Below are 24,814 nucleotides of genomic sequence, written 5' to 3' on the forward strand. Positions count from 1 at the left end.
CATGTTACAATTGTTCTCCCAGTACTGATTTTATCCTTTGTTTTCATTTCCATAATGCTGTTAGTCAACCCATGGTGTTCTTAGCATTAAAAAAGATATAATGCAGTTAAATGTGTATGTTGTGGACTTAACATCAAACTTCAATGGAAGAATAGACAAATTAAGAAAATACCTAATTTCACATTTAATTTCTGAGCAAAATACCACCACCACTGTGTTTACTTTGTTCAGACATTGCTCAGATATTTACATAATAAAAATTAATTAGATGCAAAAGAAGAAATAATATTAAATTCTGTGCCTAAAATAAAGACTAATTAAATTCTGGTAAGTGTGGAAAAGTTAATGTCTTCTTTTTCCTTCTCTTCCTTCCTACTCTTCTTATAATTATACTAATGCAAACACACAATAGTAGAGGCAATAATCAATCCTATTATGTGATAACTAAACAACAAACCCAGTCTAGAAATGAATTTCTGTTCTAAAAACATCAGCTTACTCATCCCCAACAAGTGGCATAGACAGCCTTAAGGGAAACTATGTAAATGGGGAGGTAAATCCACATTTTTAAATGTTAAATTAAAATCTGTTTATTCCAGTATTTGTACAAACCTATATACTTTGCATATTCAAATCCTGAAATTCCACCATGTTCCCGTGCCTTAGTGGAAAATTTATTCATTTATTTATTTGTTCACGTTAAATGTGAACATTTTTGTATAATCACTTTTGATTGCCCGTTAAAAATAACAAATAATTAATTAGTTGGTCATTTTGTTTAGTTATCCAATATCTATACACTTTTATCAGTATCTGTTTACACGTAAAAAGTTATCGACTAGTTAAAAGTTAATCTCACAGGCAACTTTTATTATTTAATAAAAAAAAAATAATAAATAAAAAAAAAAATGAAGAAGAAGAAGGAACTCGCGCTCGTCGGTTTTTTTTTTCTCCCCCTCTAGATTCCCTTCCGCCTGTCACCGGAAGTTACTGAGGAAAATAGAGGCGCCTGTTCAGTCCACAATCGCGCATAGGGAAATGTGCGCATTCTGTACTTTGTGTACCTACAAGGTGCGGGCCGACACATTTATGGAAAAGTAGTTGTCTCCTATTTACAAACACAGTGAATACAAGAGGAGGTCTCCTGGCCAGGGGTAAGCTTTAGCTCTGCTACATTCAGCATGCATCGTTGATAAGGTGTGACGTTAACTGGGCTAGCTGCACCGGCTAGCTGTAGCTAATGAGATTTTTAACTTTCTTTTGGATTCACGCAGAAAAGAAACATGCTGTTTAATCGAGCATTTTGTATTTGATTGTTTGTACGTAACCACAACAGTTGGACTGTGTATCATGCTTTAGAACGATACAGGTTCTAAAACAAGCAAAACGTTCATCAGCTCCAATGACAAAAGAAACTGAGTTGCTTGCTAAACTTGCACAATAGACCTATGTAGTCAGATGCAAATTGGTCATTATACATAAACCATGCTAGTTTCGATTTGAATGGTCTTCCAGACACGTCTGGGTTCAAATATATGTATAGGAGTAACTTATATCTATACAGTCTGCTTGTTAGACGTATACTCTGTTGTGTAACAAGTAGATTTTTTGTAGGTATAAGTTAACTAAACTATTGTGATCTTCCTTTGCCTTTGTTCTGTTGTCTTTTTTTTAGTTTTAGGTGATTTTATTTACCCAGTTGGACTCAGACCACCAAAAGAAGCACAATTAAATAACATTTCTTCTAATCCATATTTATCTCTTGTTTGTATTTCATCAATCCTAACCATACTGTAGGCCACTACCCAGATTATCAAAACTGCATTGTTAGCACATTTCTGCACATCCCGTTTGGCATTGTGCATACCATATCTGCACTTTGGTATGATACTTTATATGTGGTAGGGCTTCACAATAAATTGAAAATGTATTAACATCAGTATGCCCACCTCAAAGACATCTTGACTTGAAATAAAACAAGCATAGTGTGTTGTGTTTAGGAACAGAGGAAGTTCTGCACATGTGCACGTTTTTCAGCAAAGCAAAACAAAACAAACTTAAAAAAAAACAAACAACAACAAAAAACCTTACCACAATGAACTATTACAGAAGTGGAATGCAACCTGTACAATTCATATTGATGTTTGAAATTTGTTTATAAATCACCCACCATCCGTTTACTTCCGGAGGACCGTTGGTCATGTCTGATGCAGGTATTAGTTTAAACATTCTGCTGATCTAGCTTTCCTAGTCTCTTTCTGGGTGTATATCTAAAGGTGCTAAACAAATAAAACTTTTTCTTATTATTATTAGGGAACCTTTTAAAATTTTACTTGACTGCAGATTTTTATTTGTGTGTTGACTAAAAAGCTGCCCTTCAATTTTATTGTATTTTATGTTTGTTTTTGTTTTTGTTTCAGGCTGTTTTACATGATTTAAATTTTATCTGCTACTGTGTGAAGCCCTTTGTAACGTTTATTTAGAAAATATCTTTAATTTAAAGTTTTAATATTATTTATTATAAAATGTAACAATCTGTTGGCATGATGAAGGTATTTGAGTTTGTGTACTAGAGTTTTTACTTGGGGAAAATCTAAACTTGCATGACTTTTTTCACAGTTTGTTTTTAATTCTTTTTATGTTTCTTTTCCTCTTTTTTTTCCCCAGAGGTTTTTTGCTGTGCCTTATAGCCTCTTGGACCATGATGGAGCGACGAAGAGCCTTAACTATTCCATTTACTGTTGACAAAGATAAGCTGGTAAAAGACTTTATTTAATAACCAGTTTCGTCTTAGCTTGTTAGTTTGTCACATTAACATGATTGTATGAAAGGATAATACAATAATAATGCTTGATTTATACCTGCTGACAAGGATGTTTCATTCATATATTTATGTATATATGTGTGTGTACTTACAGATGTTTTTACAGTACCCTTTTTTTTTCTTGAAGTGAGGTAGTGTGTTTATTAGTTTTGGCATTTTGGTATTATCTGGCAAAATCACTATGCAGGTAACTTTAAGAAAAGATTTGTGGAGTGAGTTCAGCTAAGCTTAGATTAAAGAAGATCTTGCACAGTGAAAAATGTCTCAAACATTTACTCACACAGTCTAACATATTACATTGTAGGACATGCTTTGGTCAGTATCCCTCCTGTACATGAAATCTGGGACAAGGATGATGGCCCAGTTAAATATCCAAGTGAAACTATCTTGAATCAGCTGTAATTGTACTAACTTATAATTAAATTAAGTCCATTTCATTATTATAGGATTCACTATATGTCATTCATAAAAACTTGTCCTGTGAAGGGAACCGATGGATCAAATCTTCACATTGATCTTAACTCTGTCCTGAGCATGCATGGTTCAGTGGGACACAGTAGAGTGGAAAAACTGCCTTTTAGCAGGATCATGCCTCCAATAGAATCAGACATATGAAGGGTGGCTATCTGTCTTGACCAATAGCGGCTTGAGAAGACAGAGCACTGACATAAACTCACCAGGGGCCTGTTTCAGAAAGGAGGTTAAGCTAACTCTGGGTCTAAAAAGAAACTCGGGGTTAAGCTGAACTGAGCAACTCTGCTGCTGTGAGTTGGTTAGATCTACTCGGAATACCTTTACCCAGAATTGGAAACCACAACAAAAAGCCAAATAAAATAGAGCACAAATACCTGGATTCACCATGGCAACCGCTAACAAAAAGCTAGTTATTTTACCCGATTGGAGTGAGAGGAACTTATTGAAGCATATTTGAAGAGGTATTTCATAAAAAAGGGAACACTGCTGCTAAAGAAAGAGAAGCATTGTTGAAGAAAACTGCTTCCTGAGTCCATGTGGAAGTTAGAATCCACAGGTCCACTGACTGAATGTTTAGCGTCATTAAAACTGTAGCATGTGGGTTAAAATATTGGTGGATAGAAAAAATGTTAATGTAGGCTTACTCACACTGGGAAAAAACACATGGAGAAAACTGAAGATGAAGTATAAAGACATCTTTTAGAAATGTAATGTATTAGTACTGGATCGGGTTAACTTGCCAGTTAGGAGGTTCACTTCACGGAGTCAGTTTCCATGGGAACAGACTTATAGTAAGACTTACCTTGCTTTCTGGAACCCAGAGTTTCCTTCAACCCAGGGTTAACGTACTCAGAGTTTCAACATAACCCACTTTCTGGAACAGGCCCCAGGTTATTGATTCCTGCCATAGTAAATAAGAGAAGTACTAGTAGACTAACTAAAGGGGTGGCTTATTCTCAAAACTGAGAGCATTCTGACTTCTGTTCACTGAAGTTAAGACACTGATGACATATAAGTACTTCACACAACCCCACTTCAACAAAAAAAGAAAATAATATCAAGGCTTTACTTTGGGACAGGTCTGCTCTTGTGATGTCAGTATTGCTTTCAGTGAGCATGCTCTCTGCAGTAATGGTAAAACCCGTCACCTTGCTCATAAGAAGCTGCCGTCCAGGGTACTTTTGCATAATCGTGGCATAAAAACAGCATGAGGACTGCATCTCTTAGTTATTATTACCAGTTAATCTGCTGATTATTTCTTTTTTTTATGATTAGAATTTTTTATTGACTTTTTCAACATAATACAAAGCAGCACAGCCAAAGATACAAAATATATAAAAGGTAAGAGAAAAACACAAAGGGATACAAAAGAAAAAAAAAGAAAAAACAAACAGAAAAACAATTAATAAAATAAAGCATGAGTCACCCAGTGAGAGAATTAAGCACTCTAGAAAAGAATACTAATAAAACAGTCTTACCATCACCAGAAATGAATAGGGAAGGAATCATAAAACACTGAGTAGTCTCATTTAAGCTGGAGAGATATGCATCCCACTTCAGATGGAAATCATCCATTTTATCTAGCAGCTTGTATGAAAGGCGTTTCAGTGCAGCTAATTTACCAAGATGATTGTGCCATAAGGAAACAGGGGGAGCTAACTGGGACTTCCACTGAGAAACAATAAGTTTACGACCCAACATTAGTGCAGTCTGGACCCATTTGGCATCGTTTGAGGGAAAATTATCAAGAGATGATGGGTCACCTAAAATAAAAAGCCGCTGAGAGAGGGGTATATTGTGTTTAACAATCTGTGTGACATACCAATGGATTTCCATCCAGAAGTTCTGAACTTTGGGGCAAGTCCAAAGCATATGAGTGAACGTGCCCTCATCCCTTCCACATCTCCAGCAAGCCGTAATCTTCTGATTATTTCTGTTTTCATCGGGTTGATTTATCTATAGATTATCCAAATCTGGGAATAACCACTGTTTAGGAAGTGTATAATTCCAGAGTTGATCCTCTAATATGGTTACATTACCATCAGCCAAGAACCTCAGTTTAAATTCACACAAATAAAAAAACAAGGTCCTAACTGCTGAGATGCTGAAACCAGGCAAATTTATTTTTAATAACTGCCTTAAAACAATGCACCAGCCCTGTCATAGCTGCATGTTCACTCTTCGGTGATTGACTCATAAACCAACATATCAGCTAATTTAGGGCTTCAGTTGCTATAAGTGCACCACAAATGTGCAGATCACCGTGCTTTATTCCCAATTTGACCAACAAATACCACCTCATGCTTTCTATATTTACATTTCTCATCAGAGCACAAGCTTTACATATTTGCTTTTGCTATTGCTGCATTTCTGTGGTACTCATTGTACGCTTTTTGGGTTTTGTCTGTATTACATTTTAAAACAAACTTATTAACTATTCACCCTGTGAATTTTAGGAGGAACACCCATTCAGAATCCCCATGACATATCTTTCATCAGACTGTAGGAAGTTAGAAGGACAGGTACAGCAAAAAAAATTGCTTTGTTAAACCACACAAACAGCAGCATTCTTAACTTAAACAGTTTTTTTTCCTTGTTGTGTTTAAAAAAAGGTTTCCTGGACGGCGTTTGCTGGATGCAAATTGAGATCTTGTAATTCGACGCATAAAAATGGATCCATGACGTTTGATCAAAACCACATGACCATGATCGCTTTGGGAGCAGCCAGGTAAGCCGGTAACGAGAGTTCAGGTGGATGGACTCTGAATATTGTTTTTGGGTGTGGGGAGTGATGTGAACTGAAGTGTGACGTTCACTGATGTGAGTGATGAGGATTTCAGATGTTTGGTGGAATATTTACTCATTAAAAAAAAATGGGCACAGCCTTTTTGTTTACATGATTAAATTCTTGGTGATCTGCCAATTTAAGATTAAATAGAGCTCCTTGGTGAGTTTGGTTGTGTTCATTGCAATTTCTTAAACTTTCACAAGATGGAGCTCTCACACCTACCTATGAGGTAATTAAGTGAAGTGCAGAAGAGTTTCTTTGATTTGTTTCAGATGTGGTGCAAACCCCATTCAGCCCACCAATTATAAAGAGTCAGTTTTACAAATTACTGTTGCTCCATAATCTAATTAAGTCATTCTTTTCTCAGTTATGGCCTCTCAGTTTGAGGTAATGTAATAATTCAGTCATATTTCTGCATTGATCTTTATGTCTTGTAAATTTTTTTCCCTCAAATTTGAACATATTTGGCCAAATTTCTTAATCTTTCATCCATGCCCCTTGCATACATGCAAAATAATAACTTCCTACGCTGCTTCAAGTTACATTACTTGAAGAAAGGATGACTTCTGCGCACCATGACTTAAAAGCAGAGCTTATCATGACCACACATGCGCCTTATCTGCAGCACTTGGCCACTCCCTGTTGATGAGCTGGTTTTCACTTGTGTTATCTACAATGAAAATTTTGCATTAAGTTAGAAACGTTTGGACAATGATGATGCAGAGAAGGTGTGTCCGTGGGAAGGTTTGGGGTAAACATTTCTCTGTTTGTCCTTAAGGAGGAAAGCTCGTGTGGTACTAAAAGATGTCTTAAAGACAGAGCTGGGAAAGGATCATTTGGAAAGGATCAAAAAGAGTAACACCATGAGAAGTAGGGAACAGCTCGCAAGTCCACAGAAAGACAGTGGTTGGTGCAAAGAGGAGCCTCTGACCTGCAGTGACACGTGGCACAGTGTGAGGGAAACCAGGAATATGAGCAAATCTGTAACTCCTACAAGCAACCAGAGGACTACCCAAACTCCTACAAGCAACCAGAAGACTACCCAAACTCCTACAAGCAACCAGAAGCCTACCCAAACTCCTACAAGCAACCAGAAGACTACCCAAACTCCTACAAGCAACCAGAGGACTACCCAAACTCCTACAAGCAACCAGAAGACTACCCAAACTCCTACAAGCAACCAGAAGACTACCCAAACTCCTACAAGCAACCAGAAGGCTACCACAATTCCTGAAAGCAACCAGAAGACTACCCAAATTCCTACAAGCAACCAGAAGACTACCACAACTTCTAAAAGCAACCAGAAGACTACCACAATTCCTGAAAGCAACCAGAAGACTACCACAACTCCTAAAAGCAACCAGAAGGCTATCACAACTCCTAAAAGCAACCAGAAGACTACCACAATTCCTGAAAGCAACCAGAAGACTACCACAATTCCTGAAAGCAACCAGAAGACTGCCCAAATTCCTACAAGCAACCAGAAGACTACCCAAACTCGTACAAGCAACCAGAAGGCTATCACAACTCCTAAAAGAAACCAGAAGGCTATCACAACTCCTAAAAGCAACCAGAAGGCTATCACAACTCCTAAAAGCAACCAGAAGGCTATCACAACTCCTAAAAGAAACCAGAAGGCTATCACAACTCCTAAAAGAAACCAGAAGGCTATCACAACTCCTAAAAGAAACCAGAAGGCTATCACAACTCCTAAAAGCAACCAGAAGACTACCCCATCCTCCTCCTCTCAAAGGTAGGAAACTATTGTAAAAGCCCCACGTCACTCCCAAAAAAGACTAAAGCTGCTTAGTTTGGCAAAAAAAAAAAAAAAAGAAAATCTGATTACCAGCACTATTAAACACATATGGCTCATCCTTAAATGCTTATAAGCTTAAATGGAAAAAAAATGCAGGTTGCTGTTTGACAGCAGGGAGCAGTAGCTGTTCATAAGAAATGTCATGAATATTTGGTTGCTAAGAAACCAAATATTTTCATTAAAAAAAACTGAATGAAGTGACTGTAGAAAACCAACAAAGAGTCAGTCAGAAAAAAAGCTAATCTTTCTCCAGTGAAAGCTGCTCAATCTGCACATTACAATTAGCTTCTTTATAACGCTGATATCAGCTGCCAGCACGCAAGGCTGATCGAAAGACACCATTTATCTTTAGACTTATTTAAAGAGATATTCAATCAGTTTTTTCTTAATCTCTCCACATGATATTTCACAATGACAAAGGGAGAAGAGGCTTTAAAGATCGTTCTGACGATTTATTAAAATAAACGTCCTAATTCCCATTTATATAAGTATCCAGTGCAGTCCTTGTTGTTTGAGCAACTGAAGTTTTGACTTGAGTCTGCCTGTGCCTAATTGGATTTAATGGACATGATTATTAAGACACCCACATGTCTGCTAAAGGTCTCACAGGTAATTGTTGTTGTCTGAGTGAAGAGCAACCACTTTCATGAAACTGAGAGAAATGTCTTTAGATCTGAAGGCAGGATTGTATCAAGGGAGAGTTTGGGGGAAATGTCCCATAGAGGTTAAGTGACTGAAAGCACAATAGGCTTTATTTAAAGAGAATCTTTGTAACCTTAAAGATACTGTCTTGTACTGGTTGTCAGGCCAAAATAACGAGACCAAAGAGCTATGATCAGATGAGTAACCAACAAGCTAATGAATAGGAAGCTGGGCGTTGAGTATCCTAGACTGAGGTCAAGGCTTACGCAACAATTAGACAACCAGAAGTATGCTGCCAAGAAAACACAGAAGTGGTTTCTGGGCAACTTTAGGGAACTGAGCCAATTAAAGTCTGGACTTGTGGAGCCATCCATCCGTTAATTTAGAGGGACGAAATGCTCTGCTTACAGCTCAAAGCTTTTACATTTAGACAGAATGACACCACCCAATTTTTTCTGAAGAGAAGATGGCAGAGATTCCTTCTGCTCTCTTATTGCCTCCAGTCAGCACTACTTTTCATTTGGTTGCTTTTTCAAATGTGCTCTATGATTATGCTTCATGTTTCTGATTAGGTTTGTGGTTCCTAACTTTTTTTTTTTGTAGATGTTTATTTACGGCTCGCTTTGACCAGGCAGTCATTACAGCTTGTGAATTTCTGTGAAATTCATCGTTTGTAATAAAAAATCTTGAATAAAGTGGCCAAAACAAACTGACCAAAAATGTGTTAGAAGGTCATACAACAAATATTAAATTCTGCTCTGTTTTTAATTTGATTTTTACATCTTTAGGTCAAAACTCAGGAGAAGAACAAAAGATGCAGATGTTGAGGAGGCGAAAGAAGAAAACCAAGATATTGAGGATGTGATAACAGGAAAAAACTGTGAAGGAGAAAAGTTTGCTGAGGTTGTAGGTAGGTCAGCACCTCTGTTGCACTAGTTGTTTTATGACTGTTGGATATATGTATGAATGATGATATATCCTTTGAAAACCACCATAATTTCTTCAACCCTTCTCAATTCTTGCTGGAGGAGATTTTTATGTATTGTTTTTAAAAAAATTTTAATTATTTGTGTGCTATTAAAATTTCCCAATTGTGACAGCCTGACTTAACATGACAGCTTTTAAACTTTGTGTTGGTTTGTTAGGAAAGTTCTTCCTAAATTCCTCCGCAGTCTTCAGTCTCTCTGTGATTCTCTTCTGGGTTCGGACGGGTATTTGAGATCCGGCTTGAAGGACCAATATGTTAAAAAAATTATTCCCAACACCAAACACTGCAAAGTTAAACCTTCACAATTTTACTTTTAAAAAGGACTGCACACCATACCAGGTTGATACACACTGAACTGTTTCACACATCATTGTAAGGGAGGTTCATGAAGTCCTTCCCTCAAACATCACTCACTTCAGAATTACACAAGTCTCAGGTTACAGCACTTTCACTAAAGATAAGACATTGACAAAATAGGAGGCATGAGTAGGTTAGTGTCCGGTCACCTTTCATCTCGTCCATGGCCTTGACTTTCTATTCCTCCAGACTCAACATGAAACATAATGATAATATACATGATTCTTCTTACATGATCAATATTAATTTAGTTGTCATTTAAAAAGTATTTGTTGCACATCGTGATAAACTGTTATTCCCATCAGCATATTTACCCAAAATACAATGATGAATCAAGTTTCTTTTAATAGATTGGTCTTAATAGATGTTTAATGTAATTTTTAACTGTATCTTAACATTGAATCTGCAACAGATTCTCCAGTGCAGGACCACCGTATGGACCCAAACCTGTCTTGAGCAATGCCTCTGAACAAGTCGATGCAGATACAGTAGTGCATCTTAAAGCTGTTAAAGTGAATTTTACCAGCTTTGAGATGTAACTATCCAATTAAAAATATATAGCAGATACCATAAGTGCATTGAGTGATAAACTTTGATAAATTACAGATTTATAGTTTTCTTCCAGCATTTCGATCGTTTCTCTGTGTAATGTTATGCTATAATACAGGGGTGGCCAACGTCGGTCCTCAAGAGCCACAATCCTGCAGGTTTTCCATGCATCCCTGCACCGACACACCTTACTAAAACTAATGAGTCATTGTGCAGATCCTTATAGGCTGTTGGATCCACTTAATTTGAGTCAGGTGTGTTGGTGCAGGGATGCATGGAAAACCTGCAGGACTGTGGCTCTTGAGGACCTACGTTGGTCACCCCTGCTATAATAACTTATTTGAGTTTTCCTCATTTGATTGATTGTCATTGATGTATTTGGACACAGGCTGATAAGTGTTTGTCTTATACAGGCTGTGGATTGTCATTGAGCCGGGAGCCCTCTGAGGATGGAGCCGACAGTGATTTCTCCCCAGACGGCATCAAGGTCAGGTTGACTGATCCTGACGCTGACAAAGATGTACAATGCATTTTGGTGGGTACAAGTTTTTAAGCTGAATATTTTAACCAAGATCGAAGATATCTAATGAAACCCATTCCCGACAGAAAAAGTACAACAGAAGCACAGGTGTGCACGTTGTGTAAATCATGTAAATGTTGTGGTAGCTATTTTTAATTTTGGCTTAATGTTTTGAATACAGCCATAAGATACGTCTCCATAAAATCTGCCATGTTTCTTAACCATCAGTTTAAATGTTCATCCATTCAGGATAACTCATTCATGTTAAGCAGTGTTGTTTTTAGGCAGCTGGTATTCCAGATGTACACGTCATTCTTTACTTGATCATTTAATGCAACATTTCAAAGTTAGTAAAGTTTTCTGCAGTTATTTTATTGGCTGAAATCTTTCAGTCATCTTTGAAAATCTTTAATGACGGGGCTCTTGTTATTGTTAGTCTTATTTGTGACTGTATTTGTGATTGCAGTTGTTACTGTGAAGCACTTTGGGTGACTGAAGTTGTTTTTAAATGTGTAAATTAATAAATTTAAAATGAATTGAAAGGCACAGCAGTATTAATAAAGCTCAGAAAAGCATTATTTTATTTTATATTTAGATTATATTTGTTATTGTACTTGAATATAGATTCTGTACTGATTCCTAAATCTACTTTTAATGCCTGTTGTATAGTCATCAAAATCAACCCATTTATGTCTCAACAGAGTCGTAAAAGAAGGAACTTGGTGTCCCAGTTTAATGGAGAAAGCACTCCAAAACGCAGCCGTAAGGGTGTTCATCACCTCCCTGCAGACACAGGAGATGAAGAACCAGACCCTACACCTGACAGTGAGGAGGAAATGGAGGAAGATGTAGATATTGAGAATCTGGACCGATGCATTGTACAATTCACAGTCGGGGAGGATGATAGGATGGAAGCTCTGGTTCCACTCATCACTCCCACTTTAGAAGATGGAGACATTATTAGCAACAAGAGACAAAGCTTATTATCCAGCCAGGACAGTACTCACACCAGCCCCTCTGAACCAAGTAAGTACACAGAAGTGATTGTCCTTGTTACTGGGTAGTGTTTTTTTTATCTACTACTAGTCTTTTTTTTCTTTTCTAAAGGTGAAGAGATAATATTAAGTTTTGTTTTATTCTGCTTTCTGTGTGTGTTCATACACTTCCAACCCAACTTATGAGACAGAGAATGTACTGTATATATGCAGAAATCAATCATAATATTGAAATCACTGTCTGGTAACACTGTTTTATTCATGTGGCTGCTAAGAAGGGACATTTTCCCTATTCGTCTGTCCGTCCGTCCGTCCGTCCATCCATCCATCCATCCATCCATCCATCCATCCATCCATCCATCCATCCATCACCACGGGAAGCCAGCAGTGATGCCAGTTGATTTCTGTAGAGAGAAAATCGGCCAGGTTTAATACCTGATAGACGTTTATAACAGCTACATATTTATGGGTTCTGAAAGAGCAGACCGTGTTGGGTGTTGCTGGTCTGCTGTGATTAGTATCTACTAAAGAGAGTCCAGGGAATGTAACTAGTGACCCAGAAACAGGGTCATAGACATAGGGTTAATTAATTCCCACAAAAGAGCTACTGTTACAGAACTAGATGAAAAATGTCATGCATGCTAAAATAAAGAAGGTCAAGACAAAGTACTTTAGTTCTTGCTGCCTCTACAGCTGCATTGCTGCAGACTTATCAAAATTCCCCCACTGACTCCGCTGTAGGACTAAAAGCATCTTTTGGAATTCATATATTGTAGTTGCTTCTTTCAGGATGACGTGACCTCCAAAATACCCTGGAGATCAATCTGATCAAGTACTGAGGGGATAGGTGATTGGTTTGGGTGAGATCAGGCAGGTTTTAATCAGCTGATGCTTTAGCAAAGGCTGGCATTAGGGTGACTTTTGAGTTTAGAAACAACCAAATAAGTGTTTTTTTATTTTTTTTTTTAAAGTGCACATTTGTCTTAAAACAATCCAACAGGAGAGTGTGCCCTTGCCTTTGGAGCTAAAGCTTGAAACACACAAAACATAACTGGGAACCATCTCATTGGCTTTTTATGACCTCGTCTTTCATTGGCCGTTTCATGGATTTCATCAAGGAGATGATTTCTAAATTTGAAGTGTGTGTACCTTTACATATGTGTATTTGAGCAGTTCATGCTGGCTTGACACTTTCTTCATGTTTGTGTTTCAGTTGTGCTTTCTAGTGATGATGAGGAGAGTGGTGGCAACACACAGCGCCGCAGCCAAGGGGCCCACAAGCTGGCCACAGTGCAGGACATTGTAAAACAAAGCAAGACGTCAAAGGAGGCTGTTCCCGGACAGCAAGGCGCTTCTGATACACAAGAAATGGAGGTTGGTTGAAAATGCAATTCTCATTTGGTCCTTTTCACTCCAGTGTATGAGAACATGTTTCAAACTGATCCGAACAGTATTTCTGAGGCTCTTAAACCATTTGTACAGTTTTTTAAATAGTCCGTGGAAAAAGAGCTCAAGCAGGTTTCTATACTGTGCTGAGTTAATGCCCAGATTAAGACAATCAAATGTATCTTAGACAGAGGTTGATAAGGTTACACTCAGACTGAATAACCTTTTTTAGGAATATTTTTGGTTAATATTGATCATTTATTTAACATGATTACTCATTGTGCTGAGGCAGGACATTCTCCTCGGGCGTAACACTAGCCACAACTGCCTCTGCTTTAGTTTTTTGTTTATTCATTTATTGATGAAATTGTTGGCAATAATTGCCGAAATAAGTACCGGCAGGGGTGCATAACACCAGGACTCCTGTGGGACAGGGGACGAGTTCAGGGCAGCACTGCTAATTGAGAAGAATAAGAATATTTCCCTTCACGTCAGTCTCCTAAGTCTCCAATAACTAAACCCAGTTCTACCAATAACACCCCAAAAGTTGCTCGATTTGTCACTAGCCACTTTTTTTTAAAAAAAGAATTGAATACTTGATAAATATAGCAACAAATTCATTAAGCTGGCAACTAGTCAGCAGCAGTGACGGAGGGTCTACTTCTGTTTTTTTCCCTGGATTTTACTTTAGAAGCGGCTTCAGAAGCAATGTGCCATTCGAAACATGGAACAAAATAGCAGAGCGTAATATGACAGAATTATTTTAATAATATATATATATTTTATTTATTTATTTTTGTCTATAAATGTTTTTGTCATCGTTTGGAGCCAAAATCAAAATATATTGTACAGACAGCCGTAGCCAAGACCTTTTGCGCTACAGTAGGTAAAAAAAGCACCTTAGTTTAGTTTAGTTTATAATAATGGGCCCCAGGCTTCATCAGTTACACATGCATATTAAAATATACTGCAAGGAAATTATGGTTTCTTTGGCTGTACTGAACTGTAGTGAGAAATATGACTCCCATGTTTAAGTAGTTTTAAATCAACGACTGCAGTAGTGCTCATAAAAATGAAAAAATACTTTCTTCATCTCAGAGAGAAATTATATCATTTTAATTTTTTTTATTTGTATGTGTGTGTTTGGTCTGCTGCGGTTAGATTTCACACAACCTGCATCAGAGTTTATTCAGCATTTAACACAGATTGTTCTATTTTAATGGATCTATTTTGGTGCACATCAAGATTCAGGTTACAGTGTTTAATATTATTTAAACAAACGTTTTTTTAACAGAGCAGTTGCGCCACAGTTTAATTTAATTTAAAATTTTCAAGATTTAATGCAGCTTTAAGTTCCTGCACAGATAGTAAAGTTTGTTCAAAAGAAAGGAGGAAATATGGTTCCAGCCAGTTTTGTAATAAACTTTAGGTTTCACTGACTAACTAACCCAATGCATTATAGTGATTAATAATCACACTTAAACCATAAATTATTTTTTAATCCCCTTTAAGATCATATTAACATGTGCACTGCATTGTCATCAAATTAAGGTCATTCTTATGTCCACCACTATATGGAGCCTTAATAAGCAATATTCATAGCCCACACAGTGAGTTTAAGGTATTGAAATTTAACTAAAGAAACAAAGAAACTTAAATCAAACTCAACTAGCTTTCTTTGTATCAGAGTGGTTATCAGGATGTCATGCATATTTATGTCTGCTACATCACCCTACTTGGCTTTGTGTTGCAAATGCTGCAGGTCGTAGTTGACGGGGCTTCGTGTTCTGGGCTACCCTCTCCTGTCTCCGTTGTGGAGTACAACTGCTGGAGTGTGGGCTTCCACACTCTGCACTGTGGAGGTTTCAAAGGGAAAGCAAACGGAGGCCTCGTGGTAATCCCCCAGTTTAAACTACAATACATGTATTTAATGTTCGTGTCAGAATTTCTGTCCAACTCTTCTTTTTCTTCCTCTACAGATGGCAAAAGAGCGAATTATAATCCCACTTAAAGGTAAGATTGTGTTGGTTTATATATTTACATCCATGCTGCAATTAATCATGTGAACCAGTTCTTGTAGCTCATCTCTGCAGCAGTTCTTATTTCTTTTAAATCTGGAAGACGTGATGAACGTGTGTGACCATAGTGTTTACAGTAAAGTCAGATGTGTAGCATATCTGACCTTCAGCGTGGGTCATAATGACCTCATCTCAGAAAGAACCCATCTCATTTTGTTTCCGTCTTTCTGTCTGCGCACCACCCTCTCCAAGCTTAGTGATCTATTTCAGTTAATTGTGTTTGTGCTCTTGGATTAGAGCTTCTAGACCCCAGAGCACTTTTACTTCTGAGCCACTGAATCTTATCTTAATGGAGCAAAGGTCAGTGTTCAGTGAGGTGGCTCACAAAGGAAGCCTTAACAAATTTTATGAATGGCAACATTTTTGTTTCCTTAAAAGATGTAAATTTGTACTCCAGACCATTAAAATCCTGGATTAAATTAGGAAAAAAAAAGAAGCTTGTATGTGAAAGAAGATATCGGCTTTTTTTAAGGAAACCTTTTTTTAAACTCCACTTAAGCATCAGGAGGCAGCTGTGTGGACCATCTCTATGTAAAACCCAACGGCTGTGTAGTGTCTGTTAAGATTTGTGCATCAATACATTAAAGATCCATCTGATGAAATTCAAGGTTCTAAATCAAATATGTCCTAATTTTCTTTTAATATGCTTGAAGACATATCAGGAGTTAAACACGGCAGTGCCTGGCTGAGCATCTGCTGCAGCACATCTGTGACCTTCTCAAATTGACAAACTCAGACAGCCAGAGGGAATAAAAATGGACCTGAAGAACGAGTCCTGTTAGCTTGCAGGATGGGACTAATTTTTCAGAGCTGGTTTCACATTATCAGCTGTTTAATATTTTATATGTCAGGCCAAAGTTTTTATTATTTTTTTTTAGTGTTTTGGAGAGCTATACATGAGAAACAGCCTGTTAAACTTTCATTTAAAAGCAGCACAGTGCTGTAGTTGTTTTGCTGGTGTTACTGCTTTTTCTTCTTTTTCTGACAATTTAGAACAAAGTGAATAATCGTCATTTAGTACATATCTTTAAGTTTGAATCTTGCTCATACTTCATAAGAGCTTCAAACTTTTTAATACTAAAAGGCTTGTGGTGCAGTAGAGTTATGCAGCAGGACCTGTGAAACACAAAAACGTATCTAAAATCTGTCACATGGAGACGGTGTGTTTTTGACACAGTGATTGGGCCATATTGCAAACAAAAAGCACATCCTCATCAGTCCACTGTTGACTGTGCCTTTGCTAATTAGCATAGACCAAACAGAGGGGGCTCAGCGCTGCATCAGTGGGTGCTTAGACTGGAAGCCTGCATGTTGTGATCAGCTGAGTGAAAACAGTATGATTTGTGGTGTGTTCTTCATACTCACACTGAACATCATTGTGCAGAAAATGTGTTTCAGTCCCACCTTCAATTCAGGCCGTGTGAAAAGGTCTAACCACTGAGTTTGGTTAAAGAGGTTTACTGAACGCTTTTACTCGTGTGTTTTATTTAGATATGTCTGTGTTATGTGTGATTTGTTATTTGTTTCAGTTTTCATCATGTGATTCATAAGCTGGGAAATAGTCACTTAACCTGACACCCTCTTGTCCTCAGACACAAGTAAGCAGAAGGACGTAGTGTTAACTTTAGAGCGCAAAGAGCTCAGGCGGTACAGCGTTTGGGACCAAGAGGAGCTGGAGGCGCGGGGGATTTGCTTTGAGGGAAACGAAGAGCCTTTTCCCGCTGGTGTCTTGCTGTTTTGTGTGTCAGAAACTGCAGCAGCCTCTATCCAGCAGGACCTTCATCCTCTCTGCGTTGAAGAAGATGAGGGCATAAATACTGGTGAGAATAGCAGAAAAATATATTGTCACATTCACATGACAAACATGTTTAAGTTTTAAGGAATTTGTGCTAGCTTTTCATTTAAATTATCATCTGTGTTTAATTTTACAAAATTCTTCATATTTCTACCATGATTTCTGTTTATATCAGAATGTGTTTTATTCATTTTACTTTAATAGGGAAAAGTAGCCCCTTTGTCCTGCTGACTCTCCGAGATCCTCTGGTGGGAATGGAGGGAGCTTTACTCCGCTCTGTCCTTGATATGGACTGCCTCAGCAGTCTGGAACAGCAAACAACTGCAGCCCATGAAGAAGATGGATTTTATAGTAGTCTCAGCCTCAATTCTCCTATTCTTTCTCTGGATGATAGCTTAGAGCTGATAAAAAAAAGTGGGCTGGACCCGCACTTGGTCTTGATGCTGGGTTTGAAGAGCCCTGATGCAGAAGTGTGTGCAGACCAGGAGAGTTCACATTCAGATCCAGATGAAATCCCTGCATGCCACATCTGGCTGGATAATGACTTGCAGAAAGAGCCAGCACAGGAGCTGGAGACGGCGCCAGAAGAAAACACGGAGACACAACCTGAACCAGAGGCAGATCAAAAAGAGGAAGAGCCCACTGAGCAGCCTGATGTAAGTTGGTCACAACTTTTAAAGTAAAGTAAAGTCCTTCTCTTAGAGTTGTTTATGCAAAGCCATTTCCTCATATTTGGCTGATTTGTAGTCATAAGAAAGAAAAGCCAAATTTTTTTTACTACTACTTGGGTTCTTCACTCCCAGGGTAAAAACCTCCATATTAAATGCCTCTATTCCTACAGCAACAAAAGGAGGAAGCCATGCCTGTATACACACTTTGCCGTCGCAGAACCAGAGGGTCCTACTCTGTGTCACTGAAAAAACCAAGCTCCAACTGGATTAAATATAAGCATAAGGGTCTACCCCACAGGCAAGTCAAAACATGGCTGTATATGTACTGCATAGCCTGGTGCATACAGTATCCTACATGAGTAAACCACATCATTATCCTCCTTTCTTCCTTTGTTTAGGTTGATCCTGTTTCCTCCACCACCATTAAAAGGAGGAATAACTGTTACAATGGAAGACCTTCAGTGCCTCGACAGTGGGCAGTATCTCAATGATGTCATCATTGATTTTTACCTAAAGTAAGTGACATTTACAATCTCAAGGCAGTAAAAAAAACTGGTTTGAGTTTGTGGAGTGAAGAGCCACATTTAAATTGTGTTGACATGTTTTTGAATCAGATACCTTCTCCAGAATGCATCTGCTGCTGTGGCTGAGCGCTCCCACATCTTCAGCAGCTTTTTTTACAAGCAGCTGACGCGCCGGGACAACGCAAGTGAAGGTGGCAACAGTGACTTGTAAGTGGAGTTTGGTATGCTTTGGGTCTTCAAAACTCTGTTAAAAAAAGTTGGGATGCAGTGAAAGTTTTATCTACATGAAACTGGAATGTTTAATATATATAAAACTTTTTTAGGTTTTCAGAATCAGCCTCAACTAAGTGATGTTTCTTCTTGTTGCTAGGTGACCTAATTAGTTGTGGGACGTTCCACGAATGTTATTAAAACATGTTGCCAGCATCACATTTAAATAAACTCTTGTATTTTTGTTTGCTCCCAGCTGTCAGAGGCAGAGGCGGCATCAGCGAGTGAAGACGTGGACACGACATGTGGACATCTTCAAAAAAGACTTTTTGTTTGTGCCTGTCAATCAGGAGTAAGTTAAATATATGGAGAAGAGAAAGAAGTCTTACTTTTTTCCCTTTAGTTTAAACATAAACACATCTTATTGCTCTTACTCTCTTTAGAGCTCACTGGTATTTAGTTGTCATTTGCTTTCCTGGCTCGGATGAGCCTGTTTCTGAGGACTGGATGGGAGACGATGAGGCCCAAGGATGTAACGGCTCTAAAGATGTTACAGAGCCACTACCGACATTAAAATGCAGTAACAGCATAGACACGAAAACAGGTATGTCTTCTATTTTCAGGGTCATGATGATCTTCTTTTACTTTCTGTGAATATTTGAAGCTTTGATTGTGATGTCAATAGTAGCAGCTGAGTGAGAAAAGCTGAAGTTGATGTGTCTTTTTTTATGTTTTAGAAAATACTCAAGAAGAATCAACCAAAGATCCAGCACCTTGTCCAGTAGTAAGAAATATTTTATGTTTAAATAATATCTTTGTGCTGTTCAATTTCTCCACCAATTAGCTTTGCCACATCTGTTCAATGTGATTGTTTTCATTTATAGAGCTGCACAGAGGGGACATGCCAGAGGAAGACTGTTTGCAAGAGGTGAGTTTGGTGGCTCGGTTTCCATAGTAACCTGCCTGATCAGATATGATGCCCTTTTTGCACTTGTCACCTTCTTGATAATATATCCATAGATTTCCAGTTTCTGAAAACTCAGCTTTATTTATTTTTAATTCAAGCTTTACAGAATTGTTACTTTTTTGTAGGTTTTGGTCTCCAGTACAATATGAAGGAGTTTTTCCAACAAGTGCAGAATATATTAAAACAGTATGTGCTTAAAGCAGTATATATGCTTAGAATGGATTATTTTGATATCTGTTTGAGTAGTGGGTCTTTCTGCATGGGAGAAGAATCATGTTAAACACAAAAGGAAAGTTAAAGAAAACTATTGTGAATATGATTTGGCAATACGAACCACAACAACTATTATACACTGCTTCCTTAATTAAAAAAAAATCACTGAACTTTGGAAAAAAAGCCTAAAAGTATTTATGCTAATTTAAGGTGGTTTTTGCCTTTTTCAAAGAGAGTAAAAATGCATTAAAGCAAATGGAATTTGCTTAAAGCAAGCCATGGTACACACATTAAGATTTTTGGGCTGTTTTTGTCCTGATTTAGCCTCTTCCCGACCTCGGACGGCAAACGCCCGATCATGGTGAGATTTCCCTGTCCAATCAACATTTGGTCTGTGGTGTGTTACTAGCAGGGTATGTCCTGATAATCCGAAACGGGTCGTAGCCGACAATTCCCGATTTCTGAGAAACACCGACGACTCGTGCATTCTGACTGTGTGGATGGTGATGAGGCACGGAATGTAGCCAATCAGAGAGCGAACTGGTTGGGGAACAAGGAAGTAAATAAAATCCGTGTTCACGTCGTTTTTTTTTCATTTCTGTATTTTTCTATTAACAATAGTCCCAAGACCATCATTCCCTCATCCTATATATCCTCTTTCATGCTGTGTGTTGTTTTCCGATTGTTACAATGGTTCTTTTTCGTTTTTTGCCGGTTGTTACTATGGTTCTTCTTCGTTTTTAGCCGGTTGTTGCTATGGTTCTTCTTCGTTTTTAGCCGGTTGTTGCTATGGTGCTTCTTCTTCGTTTTTTGCCGGTTGTTACTATGGTACTTCTTCGTTTTTAGCCGGTTGTTGCTATGGTGCTTCTTCTTCGTTTTTTGCCGGTTGTTGCTATGGTTCTTCTTCGTTTTTAGCCGGTTGTTGCTATGGTTCTTCTTCTACGTTTTGACGTTCAGTTTTCGGCGGCTCGGAGGACTAGATTGAAGATGAATTGTGGGACAGCATCGTTGTGTGTGTTGTTCTGTGATCACATTATCGGAGCACACCACACAATACGATGAAAACTGATTTTTTTATTTTCACATGTGAGGTCTCAACCAGATAAAAAATCTCAAGATTAAAAAAATCATTATGTGTGTATCAGGTTTAAGATGTGATGCGTATCTGTCACTGCTATCTGTACGATGTATCAGCTGTTTCCGCCTTTAAAGAATCAACATGGCCCACAATCACTAAACATGAAAAAGTAATCAAAACCTAATGATTAAAAAATGCATTTTCTTTTTCTCGCCATGCAATATCTAGTCTGAATAACACCTTCAGATGATACTACGTAGTAGTTTATTTGCTCCAAATCAGACGATGGACATTCACTAGGATCAATCAATTGCTGCACATTCACTTGACAAATATATAGAAACTAGTATAGTTCTCTTGCTGGTATTTCATGTTTAACCTTAAAAATGTGGGAAAGAAAGCACACTTAATGTGGACTCTCACCACTGACTTGCATGTGTTTCCTCTCTGTAGGCCGTGTATTCTCATCATGGATTCCCTCAAACTTTCACTTCACGAGCGTGTCTTCAAACTCCTACGGGAGTAAGTATGAAACCTTGAGTTCACTTTGAATTTGTTTGTGTTTATCAGTGCACTTGAATATGACACACATTTGTTTCTCAGGTACTTGCAGTCAGAGTGGGAAGTCCGTCGTGGATCAACAAGGGACTTTGGTCCCGATCAGATGAAAAGCTCACACTGCCAAGTCCCCCTTCAGGACAACAGCAGCGACTGTGGCCTTTACCTACTTCAATATGTTGAGTGTTTTTTAAAAGTAAGGATCTTAGTTTTTGTTTTACAAGTGAAAATTTGGTTTTAAATTTCTTTAGCTGACAATTAATGTGACTAAATGTTTTGTGCCTCTGCATCCAGGACCCTGTGGTACACTTTGACCTCCCTCTACAATTACGACAGTGGTTCCCACGGCAGCAGGTTCGGAGGAAACGAGATGAGATCAGAGATCTGATACTTAACCTTTACCGACATCAGAAGATGGATAAGGAACACAAAAAGCAGCTCTCCTGCTGAGCCCATTGCATTCCTGTAGACTTTTTACATCACTGCTCATACTGAGCATTCAGTCATTTCAGTTTGAACTGAAACTAGTTCCTTTACATTAGAGTGTTAGTTAGTCTTCAGCTCACACACAACACATGAGTGTTCAAGTGTGTGGCCCCAGCGAGTGAGTGTGAATGCTATCATAAAACTAAAGGTATCTGTCCATCCAAACAAAATGACTTACAGTATCTAGACATTAAAAGGTTTGTACACCCCAAAACTTTTTACTGTTTGTTTTTATGTTTATTAGGTATTTTATAAAGATGAATATTTGTATTTAATTTTCTATTTCTCAGTTACAAATAGAACCACCCATTGGTTTGATTTACAAGTGAATCAGTGGTAAAACCTTGTTTGCAAAGGAGAAATAAAAAAAAAAGTTTTTGCAAAGTTTTTTCTACATTTGTCAGACATTTAATGCAATTTGTGACCAGTAGTTTGGTTCAGTTCTCAAACACAGCTTGTGTGATCAAAGTTGTTAGATGCTTTTGTCAGAACATATTTACATGTTATTTATCTGTGACTGCACTGCAATCTATTACAGACCCAAAATTAATACAGGGATACTGATGTTTGCTGAGTAACTATTGATTGTGCGAGCTGTCATATAAAATATTCTAAATCAGTAATTTGGAAATTTTCTTTACACTATGTGGCCACCTGTTTGTCCTAATATGACAATTTATGTTACCTTCATTATGTGCGCAGCAGAATAAGAGGAAACATTTTAGTATAAATTGCTGGACAGTTTGTTGTCCCTCATATGGCGTAAAGCAGGAAAAAATTTGACAATTCAAAGTAAGTCGGCATCTTTTTTTAAAATTTTTTTTTAATCTTTCTATTTTTAACACTTATAAAAGAAAAAATAAGAATTTTTTTTTTTTTTAATTTAAACACTTTGCAAAAGGTTTAGGGGTGCGCTCACTCTGGCATGTGTTACAATATGCTTCCAGATAAAAGCTGAAGACATGTCATCATCTCACACACTTCAATCCGCTACCATGCAAATCCCCGCACTGTCTGACTCAGTTGAGATGGATCTCGATATAATGTACTTTTTCTTTTGCATTTTGTTCAGATGTATGTTTCTTTTATGCATTAAATTACCCCCAAATTTTGTAGAGTTTGTGTTGGATGAAAGTCAAATAGCTGATTCAAAAATGCATTTGGCTTCAAGTATATATTAAAATTTGAAAAAAGAAAAAAAAGAAAAAAGTCAATCTGGTCTTGTTTTCTCCTTGAAACTCTCAACAGGGAAACAAGTTTTGCACAGTAGTTCATGATCCATGAAATTCCGTCACATTTTTCTTTTTTTTTTATTTACTTTTTCAATATTTTGTTTCTTCAACTGTGTTTTTTTTATGTATTTGAATTTCTTACCCATTTTCTTCATCTTAGATTGAATGAAAAGTTTTATTTGGGGGGCAGGTACCATAATTGGTTGAGCAAGTATCCCATTCACAGAGGCTTTTACATGCCATCCCTGATCCCTTTTCTGTCAAGCTACTTTTGAATCAAGCCACTAGTGTCTAAAAGGCCTTTTAAAAAACAAAACAAAAAAATGCAGTACTTGCGAGTATAATCTGTCTAGTGTTACATGGTCAGCTTAAGTGTATTTACTGTCTCAGATCCCCTCACTGTCTGACTCTAATCCTCTCACTGATCTGTGCAGCATTGTGTTGTAGCCATTCAACTATAAACACTAAGTTTATAGATACAAAAAGTCCTTCCCAATGTCAGTACACAGTGAGTGTTGCTTGTGGCCTTATTTAAAGTAGAGGATTGCAGCTTCAGTCACAAGCAGGACTTTGCTTCATGGTTTCATCTTACAGGATCAATCACAAACAAATATAAACATTGTTCAGTCACCTGTGGCACAAACACGTTCACTATCAAAGTGTTTGGCTTTGTGCCATACAGAACAAGTTCAACACCCTTTTCTTTAAAATTTAGAGCAGTCACTTAATTTTTTTTTTAAAATTGAAAACTCAAAATATAGAAAGTAGTTATATCTTTTAGAGATGTCAACTTGGTTGCAGTCAGGTCTTTTTGAGCAATGTGAGTAGTGTGACTTAGGACAAGGTTGTGGTGGTCTTTTGTACAAAAAGATTTTGTCTCAAGGGAATATTATTTGGTCATTTTCTATTTACAACAGTCACCATAATTTATAAACAATTTAAAAGTTGACATTTTGACTAGATATCCTTTATACTAGAACCTGCAATTGAACTGAATTAGCCATATGCTAGCTAGCAGGCTAAAATAAGGTTCTCTTTATCAGCTATCATGTTAGCATTATCACTGTTAGCCTGTTAACTTGTGGATGGTGTAAATAGCTTGTAGACATGGTATTTGTTCTGAGTGCTTCTTAGAATACTCATTTAGACAAACCTCAGTTTCAACTTTCCTTGATGGATGGAAAACAGAATGGCTAGCTAAATATCTGAGACACAGAAAAACTCAGAAAATAAAAAAGTGCCTACACAATATCTCACAGCTTTGTAATTACAACTAGTTTATTACAACTATGTAAAGATAAAGTCACTTGAAATATATCAAAGTTCCAAAAGGAAATGTAATGCATGCAAACTGGACAAACCAACAGAATAAAACAAACAAAAACATAAAATGATCGATATACAAATGAACTATTAAGAGAAATACAAAATGCTAAATCACTGTGTTTACATATTAATGTCTAGGAAGACAAATATTCATACAAAGCAATTTGACCCCTTTTCCTCCATAGTACAGGTGGGGGTGCTATTGTCTGATAAAGTGTGCATTTCTTTGATTTTTCTTATTTTTACACACACACACACACACACAAAGAAAAGCACATCTCCCTTATGCAAACAGGATAAAACGAGGAAGAAGAGCTTCATGTTGATGGCTGACTCT

At 37.5% G+C, this 24,814-nt stretch overlaps 1 protein-coding gene across 6 annotated transcripts; it reads left to right on the plus strand.

Annotated features, from left to right (window-relative positions):
* The first annotated feature begins 987 nt into the window (after positions 1–987).
* On the plus strand, positions 988–23,104 carry senp7 (SUMO specific peptidase 7). Of its 6 annotated transcripts, none has more exons than XM_042001677.1 (24): positions 988–1,154; positions 2,668–2,758; positions 5,755–5,820; positions 5,911–6,026; positions 6,865–7,753; positions 7,784–7,839; positions 9,333–9,454; positions 10,852–10,973; positions 11,660–11,984; positions 13,167–13,327; positions 15,102–15,233; positions 15,319–15,352; positions 17,010–17,237; positions 17,417–17,868; positions 18,054–18,181; positions 18,282–18,398; positions 18,498–18,614; positions 18,874–18,969; positions 19,061–19,221; positions 19,355–19,401; positions 19,502–19,545; positions 21,329–21,397; positions 21,479–21,629; positions 21,728–23,104. In XM_042001677.1, the coding sequence occupies exons 2-24, from the start codon at positions 2,702–2,704 to the stop codon at positions 21,881–21,883; spliced, it is 3,846 nt and encodes a 1,281-aa protein (XP_041857611.1). In that variant the 5' UTR covers positions 988–1,154; positions 2,668–2,701; the 3' UTR covers positions 21,884–23,104. The 6 variants fall into 6 exon arrangements, with proteins under 6 accessions (XP_041857611.1, XP_041857610.1, XP_041857613.1 ...); XM_042001676.1 differs by having other exon boundaries at positions 6,865–7,303; positions 7,334–7,839; XM_042001679.1 differs by having other exon boundaries at positions 6,865–7,303; positions 7,574–7,839.
* Positions 23,105–24,814: the final 1,710 nt, after the last annotated feature.

This window comes from Melanotaenia boesemani, chromosome 12 (genome assembly GCF_017639745.1).
Source record: "Melanotaenia boesemani isolate fMelBoe1 chromosome 12, fMelBoe1.pri, whole genome shotgun sequence".
Classification (NCBI taxonomy): Eukaryota; Metazoa; Chordata; class Actinopteri; order Atheriniformes; family Melanotaeniidae; genus Melanotaenia; species Melanotaenia boesemani.

Coding starts and splice junctions, on each gene's coding strand:
- senp7 (XM_042001674.1), top strand. CDS start 2,702: ATGATGGAGCGACGAAGAGCCTTAACTATTCCATTTACTGTTGACAAA. Junction 5,821..5,910: donor GTAGGAAGTTAGAAGGACAG/GTACAGCAAAAA, acceptor GTTTAAAAAAAG/GTTTCCTGGACGGCGTTTGC. Junction 19,546..21,328: donor AGGAAGACTGTTTGCAAGAG/GTGAGTTTGGTG, acceptor TCCTCTCTGTAG/GCCGTGTATTCTCATCATGG.